The following is a 27,942-nucleotide window of genomic DNA, read 5'->3' on the forward strand; positions in this document are numbered from 1 at the left end:
AAGGTGCATTTCCAATTGGAGCTAGCATTTCAGGATGGAACATTTCCCTTTATTGCTGCCATCAGGCTGTGCAGCACAAGTACGAGGTTGATAGTGAATGGGCGAGCAGCTTGATTGTCTAAGCTGCGTTACTCAGCTTATAGAAAATAGTTTTCTATTCCCTTTCCTTTTCAGCCTCAGTGGATGCAGCTTAGACAAAAGATCTCAACTTTCAACCAGAAGGCAATTCCTTCAGCACAGCACAGTGAGAGCTTTGGCCACAACTGAGGCTGCTGGGCTCAGGGGCATTGCACATAATGAGTAACAAGGGTCTTGACTGTCTCACTGGGAAATTATTTCCTTTCCCTTCCCCTTGCTGCAAGTAACCCAAAGCAGCAGCTGACCATGGCTGTGTGGTGTCAGGTGGGAACAGTTTGCCTGCAGCCACAGATTCAGGCCACGTAGTTTAGAGCAGCTCAAACCTGTGCTTAAACAGACACAGGTCTGCGCATCACACCTGACAATGGCACCGAGCGAAGCAAAGATGAGCTGGGTCTGGCACCAAGGTGCTACTAGCAAAGGCTGCTGGGGCTAGTTCAGCCCACCTGTGGCACAGGAGGAAAAGTGGCACCTGTGACCACATAGAGGGGACAGAAGGCTTGGAATGGGCAGAACAGGCATGCAAGGACACCATGCTGCCCTTTCTGAGGGAGACCTGAGTGTTCCTCAACCCTGCTTACCCCACCTCTCCCTCTACAGTCCCAATCCATTCCCTCTGCTTTTGTCCAGGAGTGTGTTTTTTTAGGCCCATTCTCTCTGGAATGATGCAAAATGCCATCCTCAAGTGTTAGAGCAAATCTCCAACCCCTAACCCTTGCCATATTTCCAGTGTGTGGCTTGTTGCTCCTTTCTCTCTCTATTTTGGGGAAGTGCCTGATCATGGGGAAACTTTGGGCTCTGTGAAGTCAAAATGGATTTGTCTCTCTCTTTGGTGGATGATTTGCCCGATTTCCCCTCCTCCCCCAGGGCTGCAGTAGCTTGCTGACAGCAGCACAGCCATGAGTTGGGTGCCTGGAGAAGGAGCGAGGCAGTCACTGCAAGCACAGAAAGGCTGCCCGTGGCACTTGTGTCAGCCACAATACTGGATATCATCAGAAAAACCATCAGCTTTTCTAATTTTCAGGACAAAGGAGATGGCTCTTGGCTTATAATTGGGTCATGCTTTAAAAAAACCTGCATGAGCTCATCATAAGCAACAAGCTGTACCCCTTCTCCCCTTTTATTCCTGCCCCGACCTCTCCCAAAGAAGCAATCCTTTTGGATGAGAGGTTGTTAATACAGATAGGATGTCTTTTACTTTCCCATCTCTGTGCACTCAGACATGGCTCATTACTGTTATGTTTGAACGAAAACGCTTCTGTTATTACCTTTGCTGGGAAACTGCCCATATTTGGGGAGGAAGAAGCACAATTCTAAATCTGCCTTGGGAGGAAGCTTCAGTCTCTGTTCCAACTTCGAAGATATCTTGGTAGCAGGTCAAACCAGATTCTTGGAGGTAGAGCCAGCAAAACATACCAGCTCTGAAAGGTTTTCACCTTTGGGAAAATTGATTCATAGTACAGATTTTGGTTTAATGAGTCATCTCTATTTTGGAGTCTCCCCTTCTCTGTGCAGCCTGTCTCCAGCATCCCCATTAACAGAACAAGAATAATCTCTCCTGTGCAAGCAGGCAGCAGACTAACACTGCAGCCTGGTCCCCATCACATCTGCCTTCAGGAGCCGCCATCCTCTTTATCCCCTGGAATAACACAGGCCGAGTAGTACAGGCATCCCCTCATATTCTCACAGGAACCAGATACATTTTGGGCCACTGGGATCAAACTGCCAAGCTGCAGAGGTACCACTGGCTCATTGCTGGGTGTATAACCCTGTGGTTGCAATGCAGGATGGAGAAATTGGGGGTTGGAACAGGAGGCACGGCAGTGACTAAATGCAACCTGACGAGATCGTGAACAGGCCAGCAACTTCCAGCTCATCCCAGCCCTCCTGGCTTGGCAGCCCAGACAGTGTTAGAGACTTCAGCTTGTCAGAGTGGATCTTGTAAGATATATAACTTACACTGGTCTCCTGGAAAAGGGATGAACAAAAGAGATTGCATCTGCCCTTTTTAAGAATAAAATAAACCAAACCAGCCAAGCCTTTTTCACTTCATTTCCCCTCCTCACTTTGAAGCCAACTTCAACCAAACGGCATTTAATGCATAGAGTTGTTCTGACCCACATGGTGATGTGGGCAAGGCCACTGCTCATGTTTCCCCAGTCCCTCTGATGTGTATTGGTTTGTTGTTTTATTGGTTATTGTTTGTTGCTTTTATGCCAGCATGCATGCATTAGTCTCACGTGGCAGCCAGACCATTGCATGGGACGAGCCTCTCGCTGCTGAGCAGCTCGAAGGCAAAAAGAGTGTTTGGCTGTGGCATTGGCTTGTGGAATTTGTTGATTACCAGAAAGACTAGTTTTTGGATTAATTTTGTTCTGTCTTTTGAGGACATTTCAGCAGTAGACACCTGATTAGAATACCTTTCCTCTTGGGCTGTGTCTTTAGTCTTTCATCCCTATCACTAGTGGGCAGGGGATGAACAAGCCTATTTCATGATGTTCAGTTCTTCTAAACTTTATCTTCTCTTTTGATTTTTATTGTCTTTTGAGCAACAGAGAGTTTATATGTACTAATGTGCTTTAAAGAGGAGGAAGCACCATCCATGCCCCTGACCTTGTTCATCTCATGGGGACTGGATGCCCATTTCTAACGGCTTCTCACTCTGCTGTTTCCCTCCACTCTTCTCACAGCCACATAAACTGGGAGCGCAGACAGCAGCTGGGATAACCCTCAAGCCCCAGGGATTCCAGTGTCTTTTCTCTCTGTACCCATGTCCCTTTCTCAGGCCTTCTTATGCTCCTTCAGCAACCAAATCTGCATCTGTGTGCTCCACCATGGCTTTGGGTCCAGGCTTTGGGATAAGGGGGTGAGATCTGTCCCTGGCAGGACATCATATATTCCTGAGGATGGGTACCCCAGAGCCAAATATTTCTAGAAAGCAGGATGGTGACTTTTATATGTATCTGGAATTTTGTCAAATTATTCAGCAAATGTCACTGAGCTACAGAGACACTGATGGTCAGGCACATTTGCTATGATTCAGAGCTTGTCACAAGCATTTTGCACAGCTCTAGCTCTTGGGCTCTAGTGAGTACTTTTAAAGCAGTCCATTCCCTGAAAAACACTATGGAGGCAGAGAGCATGAATTATTATTTGTTTTCACTGTGTGGACAGTTGATCGGTGACAGATGTTTCTAATTGCATTAAGCAAGTGGAAATAATGAGAATTAGATAGCAGATTCTCCAGGAATTTACATTTAGATTGAGTTACAATTTGCTCTTAAAGAAGCAAATTCAATGTAGATGCATTGGTTCTTCAGCAGAATTGGGAGACAATTATTTTTAATTATTATTTGATTACTTAAAAATGAGCTGTGTTACTATACTTAAAAATATTTTACTCAAGGGGATGACTTAATATATGCACTTTATGTCTCCCTTAAAAGATATGGAATGATGAAATTGTTCATCAACAAACATCTCCACCTCCCCATCACAGTCATATTGAAAGGCAAATGAAGAACAGAGGCTGCCAGAAGCCCGTCTCACAGTGCACAGTTTGGCCAGTGCTGGGATGGTGGTGATCGCATCAGGCTCACCCAAACCGTCTGCAGCCCTGACAAATTGAATTAAGTTGCGCTGATGGAAGACAAGCTGCATCCCCCTTTGGACGCCATGCTCCGCTGGGCTTGGCAGGAATTCCAGGCTGATAATCCCCGTGCCGTGCATTTCGTGGAGCTGAGGCAGAGCCAGGCGAGGCCAGGCAGAGGTGGGTGCTCAGGCTGGAGCAGGGCAGGGGGCGGGCAGAGCCTCGGCACGCAGGGAGCGGCAGCATCTGCTGCCTCCAGATGACACAGATCTGACAGTTATCTCCCCATCCATGCCAAGAGGAAATGAGCTGTGGTTCAAACCGCTGGAGGTTTTCCTTTTGGGGATCTCTCTCACAGCTTTTTTTTATTTTATTTTATCTCCTAGATTTCAAGTTCAGCTTCAGACTCAGAAATGTGTGAGTCCCCTGTCAGCAGAGGAGGGATTTATGTGCAGTGCAGATTATTGTATGTCTCTGTTTAGCACAGAATCCAAGCTATAATATTTTTTTAACCAACTAGCTGGCTCAGCTTTTAATTTTTTTTTCCTTTTGCGTAATGAGAGCCTTATCCAGAACTCCTTGAAGTCAGAGTCTGTCTATCAGCTTCAGTAGGCTTTGGATCAGATTTCACATCACTGATTCATTATTAATTACACATCTGGGACTCCCTTTTCAAAGAGTTCATTGTTAAATAAATTCACTTTTAGACATTACAGACTTGGCATTCTTGTGCATTTAATAAAAGTCTGGCAAACCAGCAAAGAGCCATAGGCCAGCTTCTCTTCTGGTATTGATGGATGAATCTCCACTGAGCAGCAGTGGTTTATACTATAAGGATATAACATACCCCTTTGCTCTCATATAACTACTTTCTGTCTGAAAATAAGTCTATGTTTGAGAATTTTGCCTTTTCTGGAATTTCTCCTCTCTTTTTATAACTTTTCCTACCAGCAAGAGTTCCTCTGTAGACTCAGACACTGTAGGGTGAAATATATTTGCCATTGAGTTTCTTTTCTCTTCAAAGAGATACTGGCATCTTTTTCCTTGGACAAACTGCAAACCCATATTCAGAGCTTCCTGGGAGAGCAGACAGGCAGGCAAATGTTTTCCTGATCCCTACTGCAAGTGGAATGGACCTAGGGTCTTTCTACAGGGTCTTTCCAATAGTCCTCAGTAACGTAGTTCAAGTCCAGACATTGAAGTGACCAAGGAGCTGCTCTGGAAGCTCCATTTACAGAGGAATAGTTTTGGCAGGGGAATATGTAGAAATAAAGGTTTTCCTCCTGAAGTCCATTCAATAGGAGGCTATATCCTAGGTGAAGAATGACATCTTATGTTGTGATTTAATGGTACAGGGTATTACTCCCACTCAGCAGCTGATGGGACAGGGACCAGCAGCCCATACAGGTGTTTCCTGTGCTGCAAGGATCTCCTGAGCTGCACTCAGCTCATCCTGTGCTTTTGCAGGGCTGCCCAGACACAGGGGGAAAATGGATTGAGTGAATCCTTTTTTTTCTCCTGATGCCAAATCAGAGTTTGGCTGAATGGTCCTGGTTAATACCAATGTCCAAATAAATTGTGAGGATAGATTCAGATGACTGCTACCCATTTTCCAAAGCTTTCACTTAGTCAACAACTATTTAAGGTATAAGGAAAGGAAAACCAACAGAAACTCTACTCCCACTGTTTAAATAATGAAGCTCTGAATGTTGATCAGAGGCAGACATACACTGAGTCCATGGCATGCTCCCAATGCAAGGGATAAAAACCACCACACAGTTGTGGAAGAGTCTGTGGAGGAAGAGAGAATTTTGACGCTGGAGCACTTGAGCCCCTGAAAAGTCAAAACTAATTCCCTACTACAAGTGAAACATCTCTCCTGTTTTATCACGGAGAATGACAAAACCTTTTCCCTGCCCAAATTCACCTTCCTCAGTTTTTCAGAAATCACATTAAATGGGATTATTCTCATCACCTTCATGTATGAAGTGCAAATCTTTCCAAAACTGCAGCCCTTCAGAATTAGAAATTATTAAGTAATTTATTCCTTGCCATAGAGCAAGTTTTGGGGTGGGTCTACAGCCACCTGGTAGGATATGACAAGGGAGAAATGAGAGAGATCTGTCACACAGGCAGTGTGACTGCTGGCCAGCCAGCAGAGATGCCTTCAGTTGCCAGGGGCCATCAAGACCTCCAGCATCATTTCTGGGAGGTCTTTGTGCTTCCAGCATCTGCCAGCAGCATGACTGATCTCCAAGCTGGCCCAGCTTCTGAGGCTTTGTCTCTGTCACTCAATGAAATGTACTGGGGACAGCCTTGCCCACACTGCTGCTGTGGGATCTGCTCCTGCCCATCTTCCACATTGGGTTCAAGGAAAGCAGGAACAGATACAGTTGCCTAAGCACTTTGATCTCTTTTTTTTGCAGTGAGGACGTGTTCTGGGCAAGACCCAGAAAGAGATTTTCTGGATGCTGGCAAGGAAGTTCAGCCTGTGCCCAGCAACTCCCTGTGCCATGCCACTGCATGGCACACTTGGGCCTTTCCCCATACACAGGCCAAGGATCCCTCCTTTTCAGAAGCCAGGCTGCCTTTATTTGCTTTCTACCTTTCCTGCTTAGAAAAATTTCCTCAATTCTCCATATTCTCCAAGTTTCTCCTTTCATGGTTCATTACATTCATTGGCTAATTCTGCTATCGCCCCAATACATGGGTCATCACCCACATTTGTATGCACTTAGATTTTCCACTTATTTTCTTAGTAGCTGTTTATCACTAACAGTTTCTACCCTGCCTGAATTCTCTCCTAACCATTCTGTCTTTTTTCTTTTTTATTCTTTCTTTGCAGAAAAAAAAAGATGGTTTTTTTTTTTAAAAAAAGACACTCACTATCTCATCTGGTCATTCATTTCACCCTCCTCCTTTGTAATGGAACTGGTTTATTACCAGCACTTCTTTTTACAAATATCAGGGGAAATAAGCCTTTCTTATCCTGCTATGGAGGATAAGAACAATTCCTATGGTGAGCAAGTATTTTGCATTCTTTTCTTTTGGATTGTGGCCAGTTGTCATTTCTCTCCATTGCCTCCTCATTTTTTTATAGGGGTCACACTGTGACATTGGTGAGCCTGGAGTCAGGAAAGCCCAGCATTCTTGTCCCCTTCCCATTCCCCTTCAGGTTTGCCTACAAGGCATTAGAACAGAGCTGTGAGGAGGGGGGACTAGTAGGGCACATTTAGGCTCTTGACTGTCCTGATGTGCACCAGGGTGATTTATCTAGAAGTGGAGGCAGGACTTGCCTGTGCCCATGGTTTCCCCATTGAACCTTGATCTGCTCCTTGAGGTGTCCTCTCCCTGTCCTTCTGATATTGACATCGACAAGTGCTGGATGTGGTGAGTGCTGTGACTGATAGAGGGGACCAGACCAGAGGATCCAGGCAGCTTCCTTGCTGTCCCAAGGCATGCTGGACATGGAAAACTTTGCTTCTTAGGGACACACACAGTTGGTTGACTTCATATATAGGCTGTGAATGTATAGACTCAGTAGGAAAAACTGCAGAGTCACTGAAGGCAGGGAGAGTTTCTGTGCTTCTGTAGATGAAAGGTTGTTGATTTTTCCCATTCCCTCTGAAATAACCACACTTTTATCACAAGCCTAATCCTTGGTTATATCCCACACCTTGTGCTGACTCAAGAAGCCAAATCTCCTCTTGGGTGCTCACCCAGAGTGGAGGAACCCTCTGTCTTACAGGACAAGGTGTATCAGACCCTGCCCCAGTAGAGTCAGGGTCCTGTCCCAGCCACTGCTCTGGTGAACTTGGGAACCACACTCAGTCACAGATTAGAAGCCAGACTACCAGTGAGGAAGTAAGTGGGGTAGCACTGATTTCCTGTGCCTTGAGAGCTGGACCTACACAATGCATCACACTTCTATTTCAAGTACTTGAAGTTTATTTTACTACTTGACTTCAAGGTTAAAGCAGCTTCCTTAGCTATCCCATTTCTCTCTTTCACTGACCGCTTGACTCCCCATAACACCTGAGCTTTGCCATCAGGCACTGAGCAATGTAACCAACATCTGGCAAGTGAAGTTCAGCCTCTCTCTCCTGACCTGTCTGTCTGATGGGTAGTATTTTCATAGTATGCTTTACATTTGAGTGTGTTAAGCAAAAAGCTTCAAAACATTGTGGTATGTTTTTAATATAGCAACTGTGCAATATACAGAGATAATTAAACTGATGAGAACTTCCAGGAAGACCAATGTGCTTCAGCTCCCAAGTTCTTTAGGGGAGGGAAATCTAACATTGCTGTATATATGGAGAATCTATTAGTGGAGTCAGCTCTTTTGACTGCATCCCTAAGTATAAGTACAGGTAGAGAAGATGAATGCACAAAAGCCCATGCACCACTGTGCTTCTGGAGGCACTTACCTTCCCTAGTCTCAGCACATGAGGATGTGGCTCTTGTCAAGTTTAATTCATTTCCCTGCACTCACAATTGGTGTGTAAAATAGAACAGGACAATTTAATCCTATACATCCTAGCACTATTATTTACTTTATTTACTTTTATTAATGTTAGGTTCGCTAGCAGACGGGTTTTTTAATAAATTATTTTAATGTGTTTAGAAAATGTGCTACAAAAATAAGCATTCACTTAGCTTATTAAATATTTTCAGTGATGAAGAAGTGACTATGGGTGAGGATGGAAATAAAAGTCCCTATTCAGGAGAGATTTTTGAAAAGCAAACAGAACATAAGAATGCAACTAAGCTAGTATATCTTGGGAAATTATTTTTCCTTTTCCACACCAGCAATAACAGATCCAGAGCATTTCCAAGCACCAATTTCTGTAGGCTGCGTAAAGGGAGATGGACATTTCTACAGTTGATTTGAAACTGGATGAACTAGAGCACTTCAGAGGTTTACAGTCGAAAAGATAAATGGATTGTGTGAGCTGTCCAATTTCATTATGTGCCCTAGCCAAACTCTTTCTTTAATGTTTGATAGAATTATGATCAAATATTTCAAAATAAAAATGCTGACCTCTGTAGAAATTGTTGTTGACCTTGTCAAGGTAGGTTTAATGCTTTAAAAGAACACCAAGAATCTCTCAGTGATATAAAACTTCAACAGACGCTACCAAATCGAAATATATATAGAAGGCAGCTGGTTATTCACACTGGCCGAGTGCTTATCAAGCCCCATTGTCAGCTGAGTGTGAAATGGATTCCTGCCCAGAAAGCTGGCTCTGAAGCTTGCTTCATGTTCAAAGTTTGATTTGCCACATGTGATACAGTCAGATGATTTAAAACACAATTGACTTTCTTGAAGCAGTTGACTACCCTGCTTCAAAATTATCTCCAGAAACAGAAAGGCAAGTACACATGAAGACCCTAAATACTTTAAGCTGAGCATTTACAATACCGATTATCTGAAAAAATTTGGAAGTGCTTTCCTAAAGTAGGCCACCTCTCTTCCAACCCAGAGTGCTGCAGAGAATGCCATACTCGTGTCTTTTTTTCTTTGCATTAAGACAAGAGTTTGAACCAAAGCCCTGTACACAAACCCTCTTAACTCCCCAGCATGTGCAATTTGCATCTTGAGCTGCTTCAGTTTGTATTAATTTAGCACCAATCTCCAATTGGAGAGCTCCCTCTAATCTGGCCTCTGCATCTATCACTGCTGTATGTTATGTGCAAAGGAAGGTGAAAAATCCTCTGAGACCCACAGTTCTGTGATAAAACCATGAGATTTGTTTAGTCTCAGTAATATCTTTGCTTGCTTAAATTGATTACAGATAATGGCAATGAAATCCATCTCTGTTGCAGGGGCATCTTCCACAGGTTAAATGCCTTTGTGTTGAAAAACGAGACTTTTCTGAGTCTTTGGAAGGATGAGGGAAAGCATAAAGTGTTGCCTGGTTACCCAGGCTTCTTTGAGGCTGTGGCAGCGTGATATGCTATGGCCTTCTTCAGGTTACTAGTGCTGATATAGGCAGTGCTGCTAAACCGTGGAGATCCAAGTGCCAAATACACCCAGTCCCAGCGATCTGGAGATCAGGTGGAGTGGGAGATTCTGAAGCCACTGTGACCTTCAAAATCGGGGTTTGCTTTGAAGCTTAGATACTTCATTCTACTGCTTATATGAAACTGATGGCCTTAAACCAAGGGAAAGTCCTCCTGTGTGTGGGCATCTTCCTTCTCCTCTGCTGATCTATCATCCATATTTTTCTCATTTATAACATACAAATCTCATAGATGCTTCATGTATGAGGAGATGGGAAGCTACAAAATAGATCACTAATACGTTCAAGATGTTGAGGATGATTTAAAGGGCTAGTGAATCTGATCATCATAGCTGGGAATGGGTTTTCTTTTGCTCTAAAGGAACTGAGTTTGCTTGAAAGTTGCTTGTTTGGGTCCACATAAGTGAGTACCTTTATTTTGCACCAGTCCTTCTGAGTTAGTGCCTCATAAGTTTGCTCTAAATTCCCTGAAAGTTAAAAAAAATCTCAGTCAAAATAGTCAAATTTGGGATGTATTTTCATTAAAACTGTATTAACCCACAGCATGTATTTCTTGATGATACTGTAAAACTTCTCATGGAGTTTGGAGCAGCCTCCTGAAAATACAGTATTTGCTGGAGTAGGCACATAGCGAAGCAAGCAGCCGGCCAAGCTTGTCTTCAGGATTGTCTTGTAAAGGTCAAACCAGATTCGATGTTGTGTTAGGTTTTGGGAGAAACCTAAAGGCAGATAATAGAGGAAGGATCTGTTTCTTCCAATAATCCAAAAACAAATCTAGAAAGTTTAAGTAAAGAATAATAAAAGTTGCATGCGCAAATTGACTTGGGGCGACTTTTTAACTTGCTTCAGTGATATTTTCACGGCTGATTAGATGAGTTGGCAGTAACCTTGGCAGTGCTACAAAAGCCATTTTTACACCAGTCAGCATAAGGAATTCCACACTTTCCATCAAATCCCTCCAAAAAAGATGTCTGCTTTCCCTTCCAGTCTGGGTTTGCTTCTGTGGTTGGCCTTCTTTTCATTCAGTTCATGCTCCTGGCCACAGTTCAGTTGGAAAGGACTCAAGGGTGGCTTGAGTCCTCACATGAGGTTACCCTGCATGATCTTTCTTATTGCCCAGAAAGATAACCCAGGGGGATATGTGAGGATTTTGACCACATTCCTCTGGAAATCCTGTGCAGAAAGGACTGCTTATGCATGCACAGACCAGCGCTCCAGCGCATGGGAGGTGCACTGGGGGACACTGGACCTGGCACAGATGCTCCATAAAGGGGATGTGCATCCAGCCTGCACATCCAGACTGCACAGCTCAGAGATGCAGACTCTTGGGGGATCCCAGGAAGAAATACTTTACAGTGTGCTCGTCCTGCTGGCACCCCATGTGGTCAGGGCAGACCAGGACAGTTTGAATGCCAGGCACAGCATCCTTTCTCTCTCCCCAGTCCTGCAGGAGACAGAGAGGCAGGTTCTCATGTGGGATGTAGTGCACTAAGCCACCAAACCTCCTTGTTCTTCAGGTCTATGGAGAAAAAATATGTGATCAGAGCCAGGGCCAGCCCTAAACCTGGGCTTTTCCTTCTGCCATCCTCAGCACATCAGCCAGGCTCTTTCAGCTGTATGTAGGGACATCAGCTGTTCCCAGTGGAGACAAAGGACTGGAGCAGGCAGAGGGCTAAGGGAGGGAAGAGGGAAGTGCTGAGGCTTTTGTTGTGGATGAGAGAGAGATCTGAGCACGGAGCAGATTTCCTGTCCCGGTACCAGTTGCAGCTGGCTGGCCTCTTTGGACGCAGTCACCTGAAAACTCTGTTGGAGTAGCGGGGCGATACAGATGGCAAGGGAGGAATGGGGTCACTGGGCATCAACAGAGACCCCTTCTGAATGGGGGAAGAGTGCAGCTGCCTCTGTGTCAGACAAGAAGGGGAGGAGGGATACTAGAGACCCAAAAGTGCCTTTTTCATCCCACCAACTGCTTCTCATTTTGCTTTTGACTTGAATTTGCCATGCAGACTTGGCCAGCTCATGCTTTTGCTTTCTGTGACTGCAAAATTGTTTAAGCAGATTCCCATTGCTAATATGTAGGGGAATCAGAGAGTATCAGCAATGCCTTCTGACTTAAGATATGGAGTGTCAGGTATCAGCGGAACCCAGAAATGCAGCTGTGAATATTTCTGAGTCAACTTGTCAGTAGAGTGTTTCTAATCCTTTTACCAAACAGATTTTTTTCAGAAAACGTGGGAAATTTTTTTGTCTATTTCTCTCTGACCTTAATAAATCTTAATTCCCACAACTTGCGGGTGTTGACTTTCCAAGAAAAAACGTCAGTGTCACTCTGTCACCACCCTCCACATTCCCGAGGCAGCTGCTGGAGGCAAGTTCTCTCCTTTGCTTATGTAAATGAAGAAAAGAGATTTTTAGAGCCAACCGCTGACTCTGGGAAGAAGGTGCTGCCTGTGCCAGTGCGAGCAATGCTCCCGCCGCCGGTCCCCAACACTGATGAAGTTCAGCTGTTCCATGATAAAAAATAAGGCACTCCCTCTCCAGGCATTTTGCATTTCAATGAATAATTTTTCACCCAACTACATCCCAGCCTGCTTTGATTATGTGCACTTCATATACTGACATAATAACATGGAGTTGAGGAATAGAGGATCTATCCCAGAAGGGGAATTGCAGCCCCTAAAGCCCCAAGCCTTCAGCCTGAGCAGTTTTGTACAATATTGTTACCCTGTATTTGGATGACACAATGGCCAAAAGGGCCATTACTGGGTATTTACACAACACTACATGGAGTGACTTCAGATTTTTCTTTTCTTGGAAATGCATGAAATGGGTTAAACAAGAGGATGACAGAGCTGTTGGCAGACCCAGTTTGATGAGAATTGCAAGTGAGGGACAGTTCAGTGGCTCCTGGATGAGAGAATTCTGTGTTCTGTGCACAAGGAAGCAGGAGAAGGAGTTACAGTCCATGGCTATCATGGGGCAATGCACTGTCTAATGCACACAGGTGAGCATGGAGCGTTTCCTGGCTTTCAGCAGATAAGGCTGCTGACCACTGAGTATCAATGTCCTGAGGAACAGAATCGTAACACACAGGGCCTATGTGGGTTTCTTTACTGCCCTTATCTCCGTGGTGTTGGAGGATGGGGTCGTGGCTGGTTTTAGCAGATGATCTAATTCATGGGGAGGACCTGGAGTTTGCTTCATTAGCAAATGCTCCCCTCGGTGGAGGGGAAGAATTGTGCATGAAGCACCGTTTGGCATTTCTATTTCCTCCTGATTACACCGCCCAAGGCTCGAGCAGACCAAAGAAGAAGCGCTGTTCCCTGCCTTGTAGAACTGCGCCGGGCACAGCCATGGGAGGAATTGCTCTGCATTCATGCAAACCATTCCTTTTCCACCTCACCTCTCCTGCTGATGGACTGGCCACATTGCATGCATTCCCCAGCCTACACTGCAACTCAAGCCACCAAAAATATATTTTTCAAACATTCAACCTTTGACTGTTGAGCAAAATTTGACCAAATCAACAGGACTTGAGAGGCTGGTTTGAACAAAACACACTTCACAGTCCATCCTGCAGAAACCAAACCCATTCACAGCCAAATGCCAGTGGTTTGAGTCCTGGAGCCTGGGCCTGGCCACAGCTGGGTTAGAGCACAAAACCAGTGCTAAGCACCAGTCCTGCAGACAGTCTTTATCACTGGCTTAACAGTGTCCCATCTCTGCATTCTTGCGCTATATCACACTGTAAATCCCCCCAGCAAGGAGACAGTGGATGGTAGCAGTGTTTTTAGCCTAATGAGATGAGACATTGCTCGGCTGTGAGTTAAGTACGTGGTTACCACAGCTCAACATGTGTCTGTGCTGGATGGGTTTGGGCGGCATGCGTCTGTCCATATGTTGAAACATACATTACCCAGAAACCTTCTGCCACAGAGAAAAGGGAAAAGCTGTGACGTGGGGGAGGGGGAATAGATAGGCTTGTTTGACAGTTAATAAAACAATGAAATATACTTTGTGTGTGCCTGAGTTTCTAGGGACTTACCAGCAGCTGCTAATACCATGTCATCTGTTTTTTATTCATGGCATTGCTGGACTGTGGATAGATAATCTCTTTCTATAACTCACTCATTTCTAAGCTTAATGGGAAGCTGTCACAGAGAAACATGCTCCTCTGCCAAAGGTGGGCAGTCTGTCTTTCCACTGGGGAAACACATGATTCCAGAGTTCCTTGGTCTGCTCAAATCCCAGTAACATTGTCTTTTAATTATATTGAATATTTAATACTGGAATGCTTGTGTTTCTGCTGTATTTTCCACAATGACTGACAGAAACAGCCCATTCTGTCTCTGTCAGACAGAGAGGTGCTCCATCCCTCTGGTCGTCTTTGTGATCCTCCTCTGGACCTGCTCCAACTGGTCAGTGTCTTTCCTGCACTAAGAGCTTCAAAGCTGGATGAAGAATTCCAGGTGGGGTCTCACCAGAGCAGAATAGAGGGGCAGAATCACCTCCCTAGACCTGCTGGGCATGCTTCTTGTGATGCTGCATAGGACACGTTTGGCTTTCTGAGCTGCAAGTGCTGGATCGTGCCCAGCTTTTCATCCACCAGTATCCCCAAGTCCTTCTCCACAGAGCTGCTTTCCATCTCTTCATTCCCCAACTCGTATTGATACCAGGGGTTTCCCTGACCTGAGCATAGGACCTTGCACTGTACCCTGTTGAACCTCATGATGTTCCCATGGACCCACTTCTCGAGCTTGTACAGGTCCCTTTGGATGGCACCCCTTCCTTACAGCTTGGCAACAAGCTTCTCCCAGGCTATGAAATCCTTCTGCCCAGAAGCCCTATTCCTTCTCCCTCCATCCTGTGGCCAACACATGCTCATAGCATGTCAGTATTATCACTAAACCTGTGTGACACTGACTGTGGCTGGTGTTAGGAGGCACCAAAATGGGGTCAGCATGTTACCTTGTGCTGCAAAATCTTGCTTTTCATCACCTGTATCTCACCTCCTCCTTTTCCTCTTTTCAGCACTGGGGAGGTCTCCCATGAGCAGAGCTCAGCCTGTTCCTCCTGTGGGTACAGCAGCCCATATTAGTGAGCTCATGCTAATATGAACTCAACCAATAAATCCATCAAGGAGAGTTGAAACTCTGGGATTTTGACACTGAATCAGTACGAATCATCATTCCTCATGTAGCTTCCCTTTTGCAAGGAGCTCTCAGGCTTGTCCTTCCCCTCTCTACTTGCCTTCAGTGTTCTCTGTGCTCTATTATTGTTCAGGGAAGTTGCCATCATGTCTAATTGGGAAGAGACACCTGTAGAGTGCCTCTGTGCAGAGATAACTGGAGTGCACGGAAGAGAACTCATCCCCTGTGGTTAATTTGCCAGTGCTGAGTGCTCCTTTAAACAGAGCCAAGGAGATACAGACAGAGCTTGGGCATTGCGTGCATTGAAGTTTTCTTGCTGAGGGTTTCACTAGCACAGGCTGTGCCTGTGGTTTGGGCGTGGTGTGGAGTGGGCTCTTTAAGCAATGGGGAAAGGCAAGGGAGACATCCCTGAGAGTGTCAGCCAAGTGTGATCCCATATGGGCCTTCTTGTATTGCCTTTGGTGCCTTTCCATAATCTTTCTTCATGGCAAGTTCAAGTCACAGAGCTGCTGCTGAGGCTCAGCCCTTTCCCTGCCACCTCCTGACACCACTAATAAAGATCTCCCTTTCCTCTAAGTCATTATTTGAACAAACTTCAGCTATTTTGGAGGGCAAGGAGGGAATGAGTTTACTGCTTCAAGCCTGCAGGGTTGCAGAAAACCCCAGCCATGTGGTCGCTGTGCTCCTCACTGCTGAGGCTTTGTGGATGTATGGCATTATCATTTCAGACAAACCTCTCCTGCATGGCCCAGGGAGCAAGGAAGGATGTCTGGGTCATTTTACTAATAAGGAGGCAGCCCCTAATGAGTCCATCTCTGCTCCCCTGCCTCTCCAAGACAGAAGGAAGAAACCTCAGAGTGCTCTGAAGTCAGGCTTGACTTCACAGCAGAGTTGTCTGCTCTGCAGAGTATCAGGAATCCTCTGGACAATGTTTTATGCCATCATACCTGGCAGGTGGATCCTGAGGTATTAAGTTTTGTGGAAAATGTCACGTTTGCATGTCCAGGAAATCCAGGCTGCAAAATGTAGCTTGTTCCAGTCTGGAGTAGGAATTGGGGAATACAAGTAGGGGTCCAGAGGCAGGAAAGCACTCAGGTTACTGCCATGCAGAGAAGCCTCAGGGACAGGGTTTGGCTAATAAATGGCCAATGTCTGTGCCAGACAGATACACAGGAGTATGGGTCCCCCATCCTTTCCTCCTGACAGGGGTAAGCACTTACAGAAGAGCAGACTCTTCTTCCCCAGGGCCACAGCTCCAGCATGCTGGGACCACAATAAGGTCCCTGCTGATTTCTCTAGTAACAATAGCAATAGATTTACAGAGCACTGTTCTTTACATGCCTTTCTGCAAAGAGGGTCCTGTAGCAGGAGGGAGCAGCAGGGGATTCCCTGGCTGAATAATGCTGCTCTGACAACCCACATCACCAGAAAAGCATGTTCAGCCCTCACTGGTCCAAAGGATTTCTCCTGGTGTTCCCCATCCCAAGTTCAGGCCAGCCAGCTGCACCTATGACATGCCCCACAGGCTGCCTTTTGTGATACAGGTTACATGGAAGATGCCGGGGAGGTGTGGGTAGGAAGGGGATGAAGAGCAGCTGATGCAGAGGGGTCTCCACACCTGCCTGGCCAGCTCACAGGGCACTACAGTCCAGCTCTGTAGCTCTGCATCATTGAGGACATGGTTCTGTTTCTACTCTGAATGCCACCTGTTACCCTGATTTATTCCTGTGGGATGCACAAGGCGCATCTTGCTGACCATCTGATTTTATTGAATTCAGAAGGTGCCAGGCCCACTTTCTACTGATTTCCCCACACTCAGAGACCAGTCCCCATCTCCTTCAATGTGTCTGTGATGGAAGTTTTATTAATGCAAAATTTTCCCTCTGGAAAATGAAGTCCAGAAATTAATAATGAATTAAAACAACTTGCCACAGGCATTGCTAACGAGCTCTTTGTCTGCGCAGCTCACATGAAAGGAGGTCATTGCTCAGCCGTTCCCATCGCGAATGGCAAGAAGATTAACCACTAACATCGACCCTGTGTGTCTCTCCTGAGACAGCAGGACAGGCTGCAGTTCAGCTTCTGCCTGGCTGGCTTTTCCTGCCTTATTCCTGCTTTGCAGGTTTGTCTCGAGGAGTCTTTACTACCTGGAGAAACACCTTCCTCCCCTCCCCTCCCCTCCAAACACTCAGGTTGCCCATCTGTGTTGGGAGGACACCCAAGTCATCCCACTGGAAAGGACAATAACCTTGCAGAGCTTAAGGGGAGAGAGGAAAGTAATCTTGGAGGGGACTAGCAGGGCTTAACTTCACTGCCATAAGCCTCTTCAGGGACTCTGGCCCAGTAACTAACCTGGCACTGCTCCAATGCTGGGTGTGCATCTATTGTTCTTTTCCCTTATCTTGCAAGGCAAAGGGTTATCCTGCCTTATCTGCTACCACAGGCTTTGGAGGAGGCCCCATGGCAAGGGCACTGGAAATTGTGCCCCTGCTGAGCCTCGGGGGGCTGAGCTGGGAGAGGAGCATCCGCATCTGGGCAGTAGAGATGGGAAAGCTGTCACACCATGCTGACCACCTCTCCGTGGCTTTTTCAGCCTGGTCTCACTCAGCAGAAATAAGGAAGCACCACGTTGCATTTATGCATCCAGGGAAGGGTGGCTGAAGGCAGGTGGGTTCGGGTGCTGCTCCTCACTTGTTAGCTGGGACTGGATGCAGCAGTGTGTGCAGCAAGAGAAGTTGAGCATCACTTCTTCATGATGTGACTGAACAGCAGAAGAGACTTGCTCCCTTGTCCAGTGTTCCTTGTGAGAGTGTTGTCTGACTGCAGCAGAGGAACCCATAACTCCCCCATGTCCATGGGCAGCCAGTTACACATCAACTGTTGATTGCTCTGTTCTGCTTTCTTGCAAAAGCTCAAGCTGTACCTTCCATGTGCTTAACCCAACACATTGGGAAAACTCTGCTGTGTTTGAGGCATGAAGTTTTACCACTCTTTCCCACCCCTGCCCTCTCGGGTGGGACACCCAGCCAGGCTGAATGATGGCTCATTCCCTTGCTTAGCAGCATAATTGCTCGTTTATCAAATAACTGAGTCACACAGAGCACTGGGCACCAGGCAGTGACAGCCACGTGGCTCCCAGCCTGCAATACTCTCCAGCATGAGGATGCCCGGATTCACCTCCACCAACTGCCCTCACCATGGCCTTGGCCATGGAGGAGTCAGTCCTGTGATGCATTCTCACCCCTCCTCTAGTGTTAGCCCTGGGCTGGGTAGAAATCCCTTTCTGGTGCAGAGAGAATTTGGCCCAGCAAGGAGAGAAAAGAGCAGGGATCCTTGGGCAAGGGTGGGGAAAAGCAAGGCTTCAAACTGCACGTCGATGGGAGGAAACAAACCCTTCTTCCTCTCTCTCCTTTAAAAGTTTGTGCTTGTTTGCCTGTTGTTAAGCTGAAAACTCACCCAATGCCCCAATAAGTACCTGCACTGAGCCTGTGTATCTCTGAATTCACCTGGCAGTCTTGCCCTCCTCTTCATCACAATATTTGTGTATATCATAAGTCAAACTGTAGCTTGCCCTTAAAATGCTCTGACAAAGTGAGGTTCATCTTACAGGAGACAGGGATGATGCAGATGTCCATCCCACCCAGCACAATACCAGGAGAGAAATATCTTAGGAGTCTCCAAAGGGACTGGTGTAGCTGGTGTGCTCTTTGTTTGGGTCTTTGATGGGACTCACAGGGACAGGGGACCTGACTATGATCCCATGCCTGGTCCACTCATCTCTGAGCACCGTTTGGGAGCTTGTTCAGGAGTGAAGGTCAATGCAGTCACCAGCGCTGTCATAGCAGAGCCTCCAATATTTGTGCCTGAGAAGTCTGACTTGGGAATTAAAATGAAGCTGGTTGCATCCCACCTATTTATTATCTGCCAGAGTGTTCCTCCTACACAGGAACTTCTCTCGTATTCAGAGGCTGCTTCAAGCCAGGGCTGCATTTAGGCACAGCTATTGCTTCTTTCTTTGCTGGCATGACCTAGAAACCCCCTGTGCATTGGATGTTCCCACAGGGTGGGTAGAAGATGCTGTAATGCTCATATGAATGCCAGGGAAATATACAGAGAAGTGAGTTTGTCCCAGCTGTGTCAGATAGAGTGATAGTGCTGGGTTTAGGGACATTTTCAGAGAGTCTGAGAGTCTTATGAATCTGTTTAGGAGTTAGGTACAAATCAGGGTTTTTCTACTATAGTTGTGTTTGTGTTTATAGGACAGAGCAGTCGATTACAACAGCAGGGTTTTCATGTCCCTGCCACCCGTTTTCCTCACAGCATCATCATTTCACCTCCGTTTAACAGCAGGTTCACGTCTGGGGTAACTGACTCAGCTGCTTGGCAGACTTGTTGGGGCAGTCAAGCCTGCAGACAGTTTTATTTTCACTGAGGTTTGCAGCACAGAGATTTGTAGACCAAATCCTTATAGGCAGTCGCCAGGGAACATTGTTGGGATCTCTGACCCCAGCTGTGCCAGTGCTGCTGCAACAATTGCAGCTCTGGGATCTGGGGCAATTACAGGCTACAGTTACCTGGATCCTTTGTACCCCTGTTTCCCACAAGTGAGTGTGCTATTGCCAAGTCTTCAGAAATGTGGTTGGAAAAACCAGAGCACAGTAGAGCAGATGAAAATTCATCGAGGCAGGAGTACATATTAGAGTTAAAAGACAAATAAGGTTTTGCAGTAAAGGTAGTGATGAACCATGCTCTGTTTCTCTGAGCTTGGCTTTTATTGTCTTACAAAGAGTATTCTGAGAGTGTGTGCTGCTTTCCTTTCTTTCCTTCCAAGTGCCTAAATTTGAGGATGCATCCTTATCTCTATATGACAAGCAATACTGAATGGGAAACTATTTTGTTCTGTCATTTACTTCCCATTTGGTCCTGTCACATCCTATCTTTTGGCACTGTGTATTTTCTTAGTGTTATGAGCGTATATCTATGCTGTGTGTGAGAGAGTGGGTGTCTGAATTGTGTTTGCAAAGGTCCTTGATAAAAAGTTTTAACATCTAAAATTATCAGAGAGGCAGGAGTGAGCTGGTCTTGGTAGATCCGAATGCTGGCAGGCAGCAGATCATCTGTCTGCAGAGACATTAACTGCTGAATAGGTCAGAATTGCCAGGTTTTTAGTATTTACCTAGGAGGGAAACTACTGCTCATTTCAAGGAGCTAATGTTCCTTGCAGATTTAGCTTGAACACCAGAGGGAACATAAAAGCAACAGCTGTGGAGTAGTTTCAAGGATAGTGTTTTCCTCCTCATGCACAGTTCAGTTCTATCCAATTCTCCTCATTAATCACTTTCTTTCATTTTTGTTTTTCAGCCAAAGCTTTTGGCCAAGGAGTTGCTTGACTTGGTGGCATCTCATTTCAACCTGAAGGAGAAGGAATACTTTGGAATTGCATTCACAGATGAAACGTAAGTGTGAGAAATCAAAGACCTAAGAGGCAACTCTTGGCAGCACTGTGTGCAGCAAGGTCCTAGACTAAGGTCTAGGGAGGCAGGGACCAAATTACCACAAAATTTGAGGTTTTGTCTCAAGACAGGCCATATCTACCCCCAGATTAAACAACAAGAATAAAATTTGCACTGGAGAAACATTAAAGGTCTGCCAAAGGCTATGATTAGTCCCAGACTGTGATCCTTCAGTGGTACTGCAGTGCCCTGTTACATTTTTCCAGCTGTTTTCTCTCAGGAGGTATGCCGTCCTTGGCATATGGATTATGTCTTGTATGGACACCCACCTTGGTTTGCAATAGGTTTTCCTTTGTATATTAATCAGGAAGAGGCTTCCCACACCCAAATCATCTCAAAAAAACGAATTTCAAGCCAATGCTGTGTCCCCAGAACAGCTGAGTCAGCGGCATTGCTGTCATGAGCCAGTTCCTCTCTCCTACTGATGTGGAAGGGAAATGTGAATTATCTGCTGGAAAAATGATTCAGGATCGGGTAATCAGAGGCTGCTGGATAATTGCACAAACATATCCGCATTCATCTCGGCAGCAATCACCCCTCTAAAGTCAATTCCTTTGGCAAGCACCTGCCTTGGGCAGCCTGAGGCCATCTCAGGACACAGCTCCCAGGATGGAGGAATGCTCAGCAACAGGCACATGCAGAAGCAGGACCCAAATCAGACAAGACCTCAGAATCTATCCCAGCTCACTGACTTGAGTAGCTCAGCCCTGTAGGAGACCTCCAACCCAACACAAATTAACGAGGTTAATCCTCCAAGGAGCAACAGTAGGAGGCACTGGCCTTCCACAAAGCAGGAGGAGAAAATTGCTCCTGCCACAGTGTTTATTCTTGGAGAGAGCAAGTTACTCAGTGGGTGCTCTCTAAGAGGCACAGGAAAGCCATGAAGGGAATCCAAAGCACACTAGGAGATGAAAATGTTCCTTTAAAAATCCCAAGAGCACAGCTGAGAAACAAGGCACATCTCAAACTGTAACCAGAGACCAGCTGAGCAAGTCCCAACTCTCAGTTCAGCTGGGCGGGCACAGGGCTCCCCTGGGAGTGCAAGGAAAGCTAATGAGGAGATATCAGCAATTAGAGAGAGCCGAGCCTCCCCTGGAACTTCCAGGTTTAACTGTGTGAGCAAAGATCTGGGTTAGCAAGGGAGGAAGTGTGAGAAGCTGACAGAGGTTGTCAAGGCAGAGCTCGGAGATGTATGGTGGGTGCAGATGGATGTGCACTGTCCAGGCAGGACTCAAAGGGTTAGGTGATGGCATCCACTCACTGGGTCACCTTCAGGCCTGTAGATGGAGCAGGGTGCTTTTCAGGAGATGCTCAGCCAGCCCAGATGAAAGATTTGGGGTCACCCTCATTAAATGAAGGAAATGCAGCCCAGAAACAAGCAGGAAGTCCTAGCTGGTCTGAAGCTGGTCTGCAGCCCTTCTGCTGTCCCACAGTGATTGTATCATTTGCACTGAGGCTTCTTCAATGCTGTGAAAATAACCTTGAAAAAGTATTTTCTCTTCAGTTGTAAAATGCTTTGAATAGAGTTGGCACGAACAGCAAACGTTTTATTTGACTGAACACAGCAAAAGAATATACTTGGGGCCTTGGGACAGAGTCTTGGAATAGATGTCCCGAGTCAACTTCAGAAAATAAACAGGGCTGTCTATACCACGGATCTTAACCTGCAATGTGAAATGGAAGTTTGAAAAATCCCTTTTCTTCAAAAAGTAGTAAAAACAGTCTTTTAATGTGCATTTACAGGGCACATAACACAGACCTTTAGCTAATACAGACCAGGAATGCAAAAAGAAACCCTTTAATTCTGTGACAGGCCTTCAGGGACTTCCTTCTCTTCACTCTCCACTGAGTTTCTATGTGCTTTACTTGAAGGGGACTCATAACCAGCTAAAACAGAACATGCCTGGTTCATAAATGTAGTTTGAGGTTGCCTAAATTGCAAGTTTAGAGAGAAGAAAAGCCGCTAAAGTATTAAATCAATTCTTCTATTTAAGGGTACAAGCTCTATGAGAGTAATTTACTTAGAAATTATTTGGACTGGGGATTTCCATTCATTAGTTGTGCTCTATCATGACAACCTTAGAAGAAAATCAATAGGAACAACCTTTCCGTTGGCAACTTAATAGTTTCTTGTAATAATATAGGGTCATTACTGCATTCAGCGTGACTAAAATTAGATTGTCAGACCATTATGGAGGGGAGAATAACGCCTCCTATTTTGATGATCATAGGAACATTTTATAGCGTGAGCCATTAACTGCAGGAGAGCACAGGTCAAAAGGGTGTCCCTGTGCAGCACAAGGGGCCAAGCATCACAGGAAGCCAGAAGAGCAATATCCTGCTTGATTAAAAGTGAAAAGGGATGGGGAAAGGGCTTGGGTTTTAGTTCAGCTGGTTATGAATTGCCACTAACCACCCTTTCCCTTGGTATCAGCTCCTCCAGCATTCACTGAGACCAGGTGGCCAGGGTTACTGCAGACTCCCCATCTGGGCCATGGACAGGGTTTCTACATCCCTTACTTGTCCTTAGATCAGAGTCACCTGCTCCATTGAGAGCTACCAACTTTTGCATCCCACAGCTCCCCACAGTACAGGGTACCACCCTTCCCTGGAATACCCTCTCATCCCTGGGAATGGGGACAAGCCTATTTCCATTGTCCAGCCATGTGGCAGAGCCAAAGTGAGGGAGCAGGTGTCCCACATCCGAGTTGAACAGCTGGTCCAACGGAGGGTGCAGCTCTCAGAATAACATCCTGCTCTGGCACTAGACCAGTTCCTTTATCACCAAGTCCACTGTGTTGCAAAATTTGTAAAGTTAAACTTTTGCGTCTCCATGAGCTTCTCAGCCCCTTCAAAAGTAATTGAGAAAATCTGTGAGCTTAAAGGGCTTTTTGTTTCTGTTGCAATTGATGGAAATATAAATAGTTTATATGGTTCCTATTATGTGAACTGGTCTTTCTCAATGTCCATTCAATTCAAAATGAGTCTGACACTGAAAGGGTGTGAGTTGATTTATTGGTCCAAATACCTTTATAACACAAATCAATGTGGATCCACTTTTCAGAAAACTGGGCACTAAGCAGTAAAACTGTATAAATGGAACCACCTGGAGGCGAAGTACTCATTGATATGCCACTCTTTACTTATAAAAGAAAACAGAACTACTGCACACAATCGACAAAATGGACCCTGGGCACCAAAATCCATATTCAGTCTGTATCCTAAATGGACCCAGTTTCTTTTCCTAAAAGTGATTATGTGGTTGTTATTGACACACCAGTTTAACTGCCAACATGAGTACAACCAACAGAGGAAAATTATCTGGCTTCCTATAGTCAACCTCCCTATAGGTCCCCCAAAACTGTTTGCACCATTATTTGTGAATACACTGATAGAAATATCTGAATGAACAAATAGATGGTGATAATGAAACAAAAGCTACTTTGTGTCTCTAAACTGAACCATGAAGGAAATCCAGCTAGACACGGGCATGTATGAATGGGATCCCAGTGCAAGCTGCCTAAATTGGTCCATGAAACTGTCAGGATTACTACATGCCTAGGGTTATATGCCCATACTTTTTCCTGTCTTACATGGGATTGTGCTCCATGAATAGTTCTGCTGACAACAGGAAGACAGATTCCAGAGCAAAGTGTTTTGTGGTGCAATGGCATCAGGGTTTGGCTCCCTGATAGTCCACATTCACAGGCAGATACCAGTGATTGCTCACTGCTGCTGCTCTCTACATGCCGCACATGCACGCTTGAAAACAAGGAGTTAGGTGACAATCTGCAGTGCAGAAGCCCTCAGCGATGAAAGACTGTAAGTAGTAATTGAGTACAGTGAGCAGTTAGCTCCTGGCAGGGATTTAAGTGACCTTCCTCCTCTGAAGGAGCTTTGGATTTAAGCTCCATGCAGATGAGACTAATGAAACTCTTCAACCTAAAAACTCAGCAGCAATTAAATGTGTTATCCAGTACTCAGAACCGTGTACGTGTGCAACATAAATGTGGAACTGGTATGCATATGTATATATATGATTATACCAACCAGTTTCTCCTGTTAAAATGAAACAAAAATGAAAAGAGCAAGTATTTTCAAAATAAGAAATACCTTGAAGTGATTTTTTGTGCTGTGCACCATGGCTTCTCAACCCTTTCTTGTGCATGTTAGGCAAACCCAGACATTGCTCTTGAATAAACACAGAGGTAGACAGTAAGTCCATTGTCAACAACTCGGCCTTGGTGGGAACTGCTGTGTAACACCATCAGCTGCTGGTGGCTGCTGCATTGGTGGTACAAATGAAACTGGACAGGTTCTGCATAGGATGTCAGGTTTAGTGTGGCTTTTCCTTGCTCTGACAGCATTTTGCACCATGGCCTACGTGGTAAATGCTCAGGTTGTACTTTGGCTAGGAATGGGTGAGCACGGCTTGTTTCAATCCCATGTGTAACTGTGCCTTCACAGTTAATTTCAGCCTTCCTGAGGCCTATTAAAAGAAACATAAAAGCACTTCATGACAAAAAGAATACGTAAAATTAGATTTCAAGATGGGAGATGCAGCAGGAGATGTAGATTCCTCTAATTTTTTTGGTGCTCAGGCTGAGAATCTATCAATGGGAATTATTATCTGACAGCCTGGAGCATCTGCCTTTTCAAAACCAAAACTTGTCAAAGTACACATCTGTGCTGAACAACAGGAAATCATGCAGGGATCCCATACTAGCATGCCAGCAGCAGAAATGATGGAAGGAAACCCCCCTCCACTGTGCTGCATGCCCGGCTCTGCATCCTGCCCAGAGCAAGACCAGTTAGTCCCTACATCCAGACAAGTTAACAAGGCCATCCTCACCCTGATCCCAGCACTGTCCAAGGCTGGGCAGACTTGCCGTCAGCCCCTGTACTGTAATGGAGACATGAGAAGTGACTAGTTTGGCTTGAAAATCTGCATTATATCACCCCTTTCCAGTAGTCACACTGACAGCAAGTCTGTGCCCCTACTACAGAGTATAGGCTGCCCTTTACCTCAAGTGTAAAAAACAGAGAAAAAAATTATTTAAGAACTTTTTCTAGAGAAAAAACTGTCTGAAAGCTAAAATGTCTTGGAGAGAAACATGGGTGTCTAGAGCAGGGGATAAAATAGGCTTTGATCCTTTTGTACACCAAAAGATGTCCAGGATGAGTCTGAAAAGTCCCTGACTCCACATGTTTCACTTGTACCTAGCTGAGACTTAGTACTTCTAAGTAATGCTAAACAGATGCAAAGGCTGCTTAAACTGAATTCCTGACTTCTATATGGCAAAATTCGAGGAGAGTTTCTTTCTAAATGTTCTGATCCCGAACCCATGAGAGCGATGAGTGGAGCTCACCAGTAATTTTGAATCCCTTGGTTCAAAGCAGCTTGCTGTGCTCAGGTGAGCATACACAATGTTCCATCAGGTCTCCAGGGCAGCCCAGAGCTGCCTGGGCAGGAAGGTCCCTGAGCTGCCCATCCTCTTCTGCACCTCCATGTACAGAAATTCCCATTGAACCCAGGCAATCCAAAGCCTCCTGAAAGTGCTACTTTCCCTTTTATTTATTTTTCTAGGAAACATGGAGTGAGGGAGCTGTAAATCCAGTTAAATTGCTACAGGGATGTCATTGCTTACGTTCCGAAGGGGCTTCTCAGTTGCCCAAAGCTCATGCACATGCAAACCCTTGTGAAAGCTTAGTGTGTTTGCTGTACACAGGGTACATTGCTAAGGCTTGTGGCAATTCTAGAAGTTATTTAATGGGGTTTTTTTTAAAGCAGGCTCTTTTTTTTTGCCTTTTTTTCATTTTCAGTGGAACGAAGAATTATTCTTGAGGATTAGAATGAGCTGGTGAATAGGCACTGGAATAAAGCTCAGGACCTCTGAGTTCCATTTTCTGCTTTATTTGCTGCAAGATTCTCCCCCAAATCATTTCAATTCTCTTTCCCCTTGCTTGTCTAGACAGCAGAGTACTGAAGGCAAGGGCTGCCCCTCCCTCTGGGTGAAATCTGGTCAGACTGAAATCAACAGCCAAGAGCTCACAGCATGCAACCCTAGCATCACTGAAGGCAATGGCAAAATTCTGGCCAGCTTCAGTGGGGCCTGAATGTCACCCTAGGTATTTCCACAATGCCTAATTTAACAGGGCCTTTATCTCAGCTGGGGAGCGAGATGATGCCATCATGAATTTTTGCCTTTTCTTTTATACCCCTGTCATACCTTTTTACAACTTCTGTATTCTTAGTGCTTTTTGCCTACATTCTTGGACTTGTTTGTTCAGCCAGGAGACTAAACATTTTAGAAGCTTTGTAGGTAGAGGTTAGTGTGCCCCAGACCCCAAGGTCCTCTCCAGAGCACATTCTGTAAACTAAGATAGACCCATCCAGGGGAAGGTTCCTTGGGGAGGGGGGGCTTATTCAAGCCTCTCATTGGGGAATTTTTGATAGATATGCTAATTAGTAAGACCTATAATGTTATACCAGATCTTTTGAGGATGTGCACTGTGGCATGCATTTCAGTGCATTCGACCTGGACATATGCACCTAAGGATCCTTAAAATAAGTACCAAGGTAAAATCCCTTTTTCCCTTCCAACCGTGTTTGACTCTTGATTTTAAGACCAGGAAAAGGCATCAAGATGCCCCTGTAATGCAAATAATGGTATTTATAAAGTACCTCTCACGCACATACAGTTCTGTACAATGTGGGGAATGTGACAAAGAACAGAACTTCTGCCCAGGAAAGCTTCCAGCAGCAAGGCGTGAATGGATAAATTATAGGAGAAAATAACAGTGACAGGTACCATCTAGGCAAAAGAAAAGCAGCATGTGGTAATTGGAGCTGGAACGCTTCATGGAGCAGCTGTTTTTCAAGAGCTCTCTGAAGAAGGAAAAACGAGGGCTGGGCAAACATAGAGAGGCTATTGCAGGCATGTGGGTGGTAAATAAACTGTCTGAGGCTGTAGAGTCAGGTTTAGCCTTGAGTGATATACTGTAGGCATCATGGAAACTCTTAACCATAAGGATTTCTAATGAAAATCTTGACAGACTTTTAATGATACAACTGCTCCAGGGGCCTGTAATAAAAAGGTGAAGCTTATAACATTTTGGGCTGTCCTGATTGCTCAGTGCTGCCAGCTTTCACCCTGACAGATTGAACTTTAGCAGTTCGATTCCCAGACTGAAACACTGCCAGGATGATATCGCCTCTGCTCCTCAAACATTTATTGTGTGTTTTTCAAATATCATGCAATAGTCCAGGGCAAATAGCACACATTTTGGTTCACATTTTGTAACACGTCAGACCTCATTGCTGTGAGGAGTGAGAAACCTCTTTGGTGCCAGGCTCTAAACTGTCTCTTCTCTTGCCAGGGGACACTTGAACTGGCTTCAGCTGGACCGCCGGGTGCTGGAACATGACTTCCCCAAAAAGTCAGGACCAGTTGTTCTGTACTTTTGTGTCAGGTAAGTGCCTGATGGCAAACCCTTCCCATGGGATACAGCTATGGACAGCCTGTTTC

At 45.4% G+C, this 27,942-nt stretch overlaps 1 protein-coding gene across 10 annotated transcripts in view; it reads left to right on the forward strand.

The window, feature by feature from the left end:
- FRMD4A (FERM domain containing 4A) overlaps positions 1–27,942 on the forward strand; it is a 362,726-nt gene that overhangs the window by 244,646 nt on the left and 90,138 nt on the right. For all 10 annotated transcript variants that reach the window (XM_048302660.1, XM_048302658.1, XM_048302659.1 and 7 more), the window contains 2 exons: positions 20,262–20,356; positions 27,794–27,886. In XM_048302660.1, the coding sequence (XP_048158617.1) occupies positions 20,262–20,356; positions 27,794–27,886 (188 nt within the window). The remainder of the gene's footprint in view (positions 1–20,261; positions 20,357–27,793; positions 27,887–27,942) is intronic.

Source organism: Corvus hawaiiensis, chromosome 4 (assembly GCF_020740725.1).
Source record: "Corvus hawaiiensis isolate bCorHaw1 chromosome 4, bCorHaw1.pri.cur, whole genome shotgun sequence".
Lineage (NCBI taxonomy): Eukaryota > Metazoa > Chordata > Aves > Passeriformes > Corvidae > Corvus > Corvus hawaiiensis.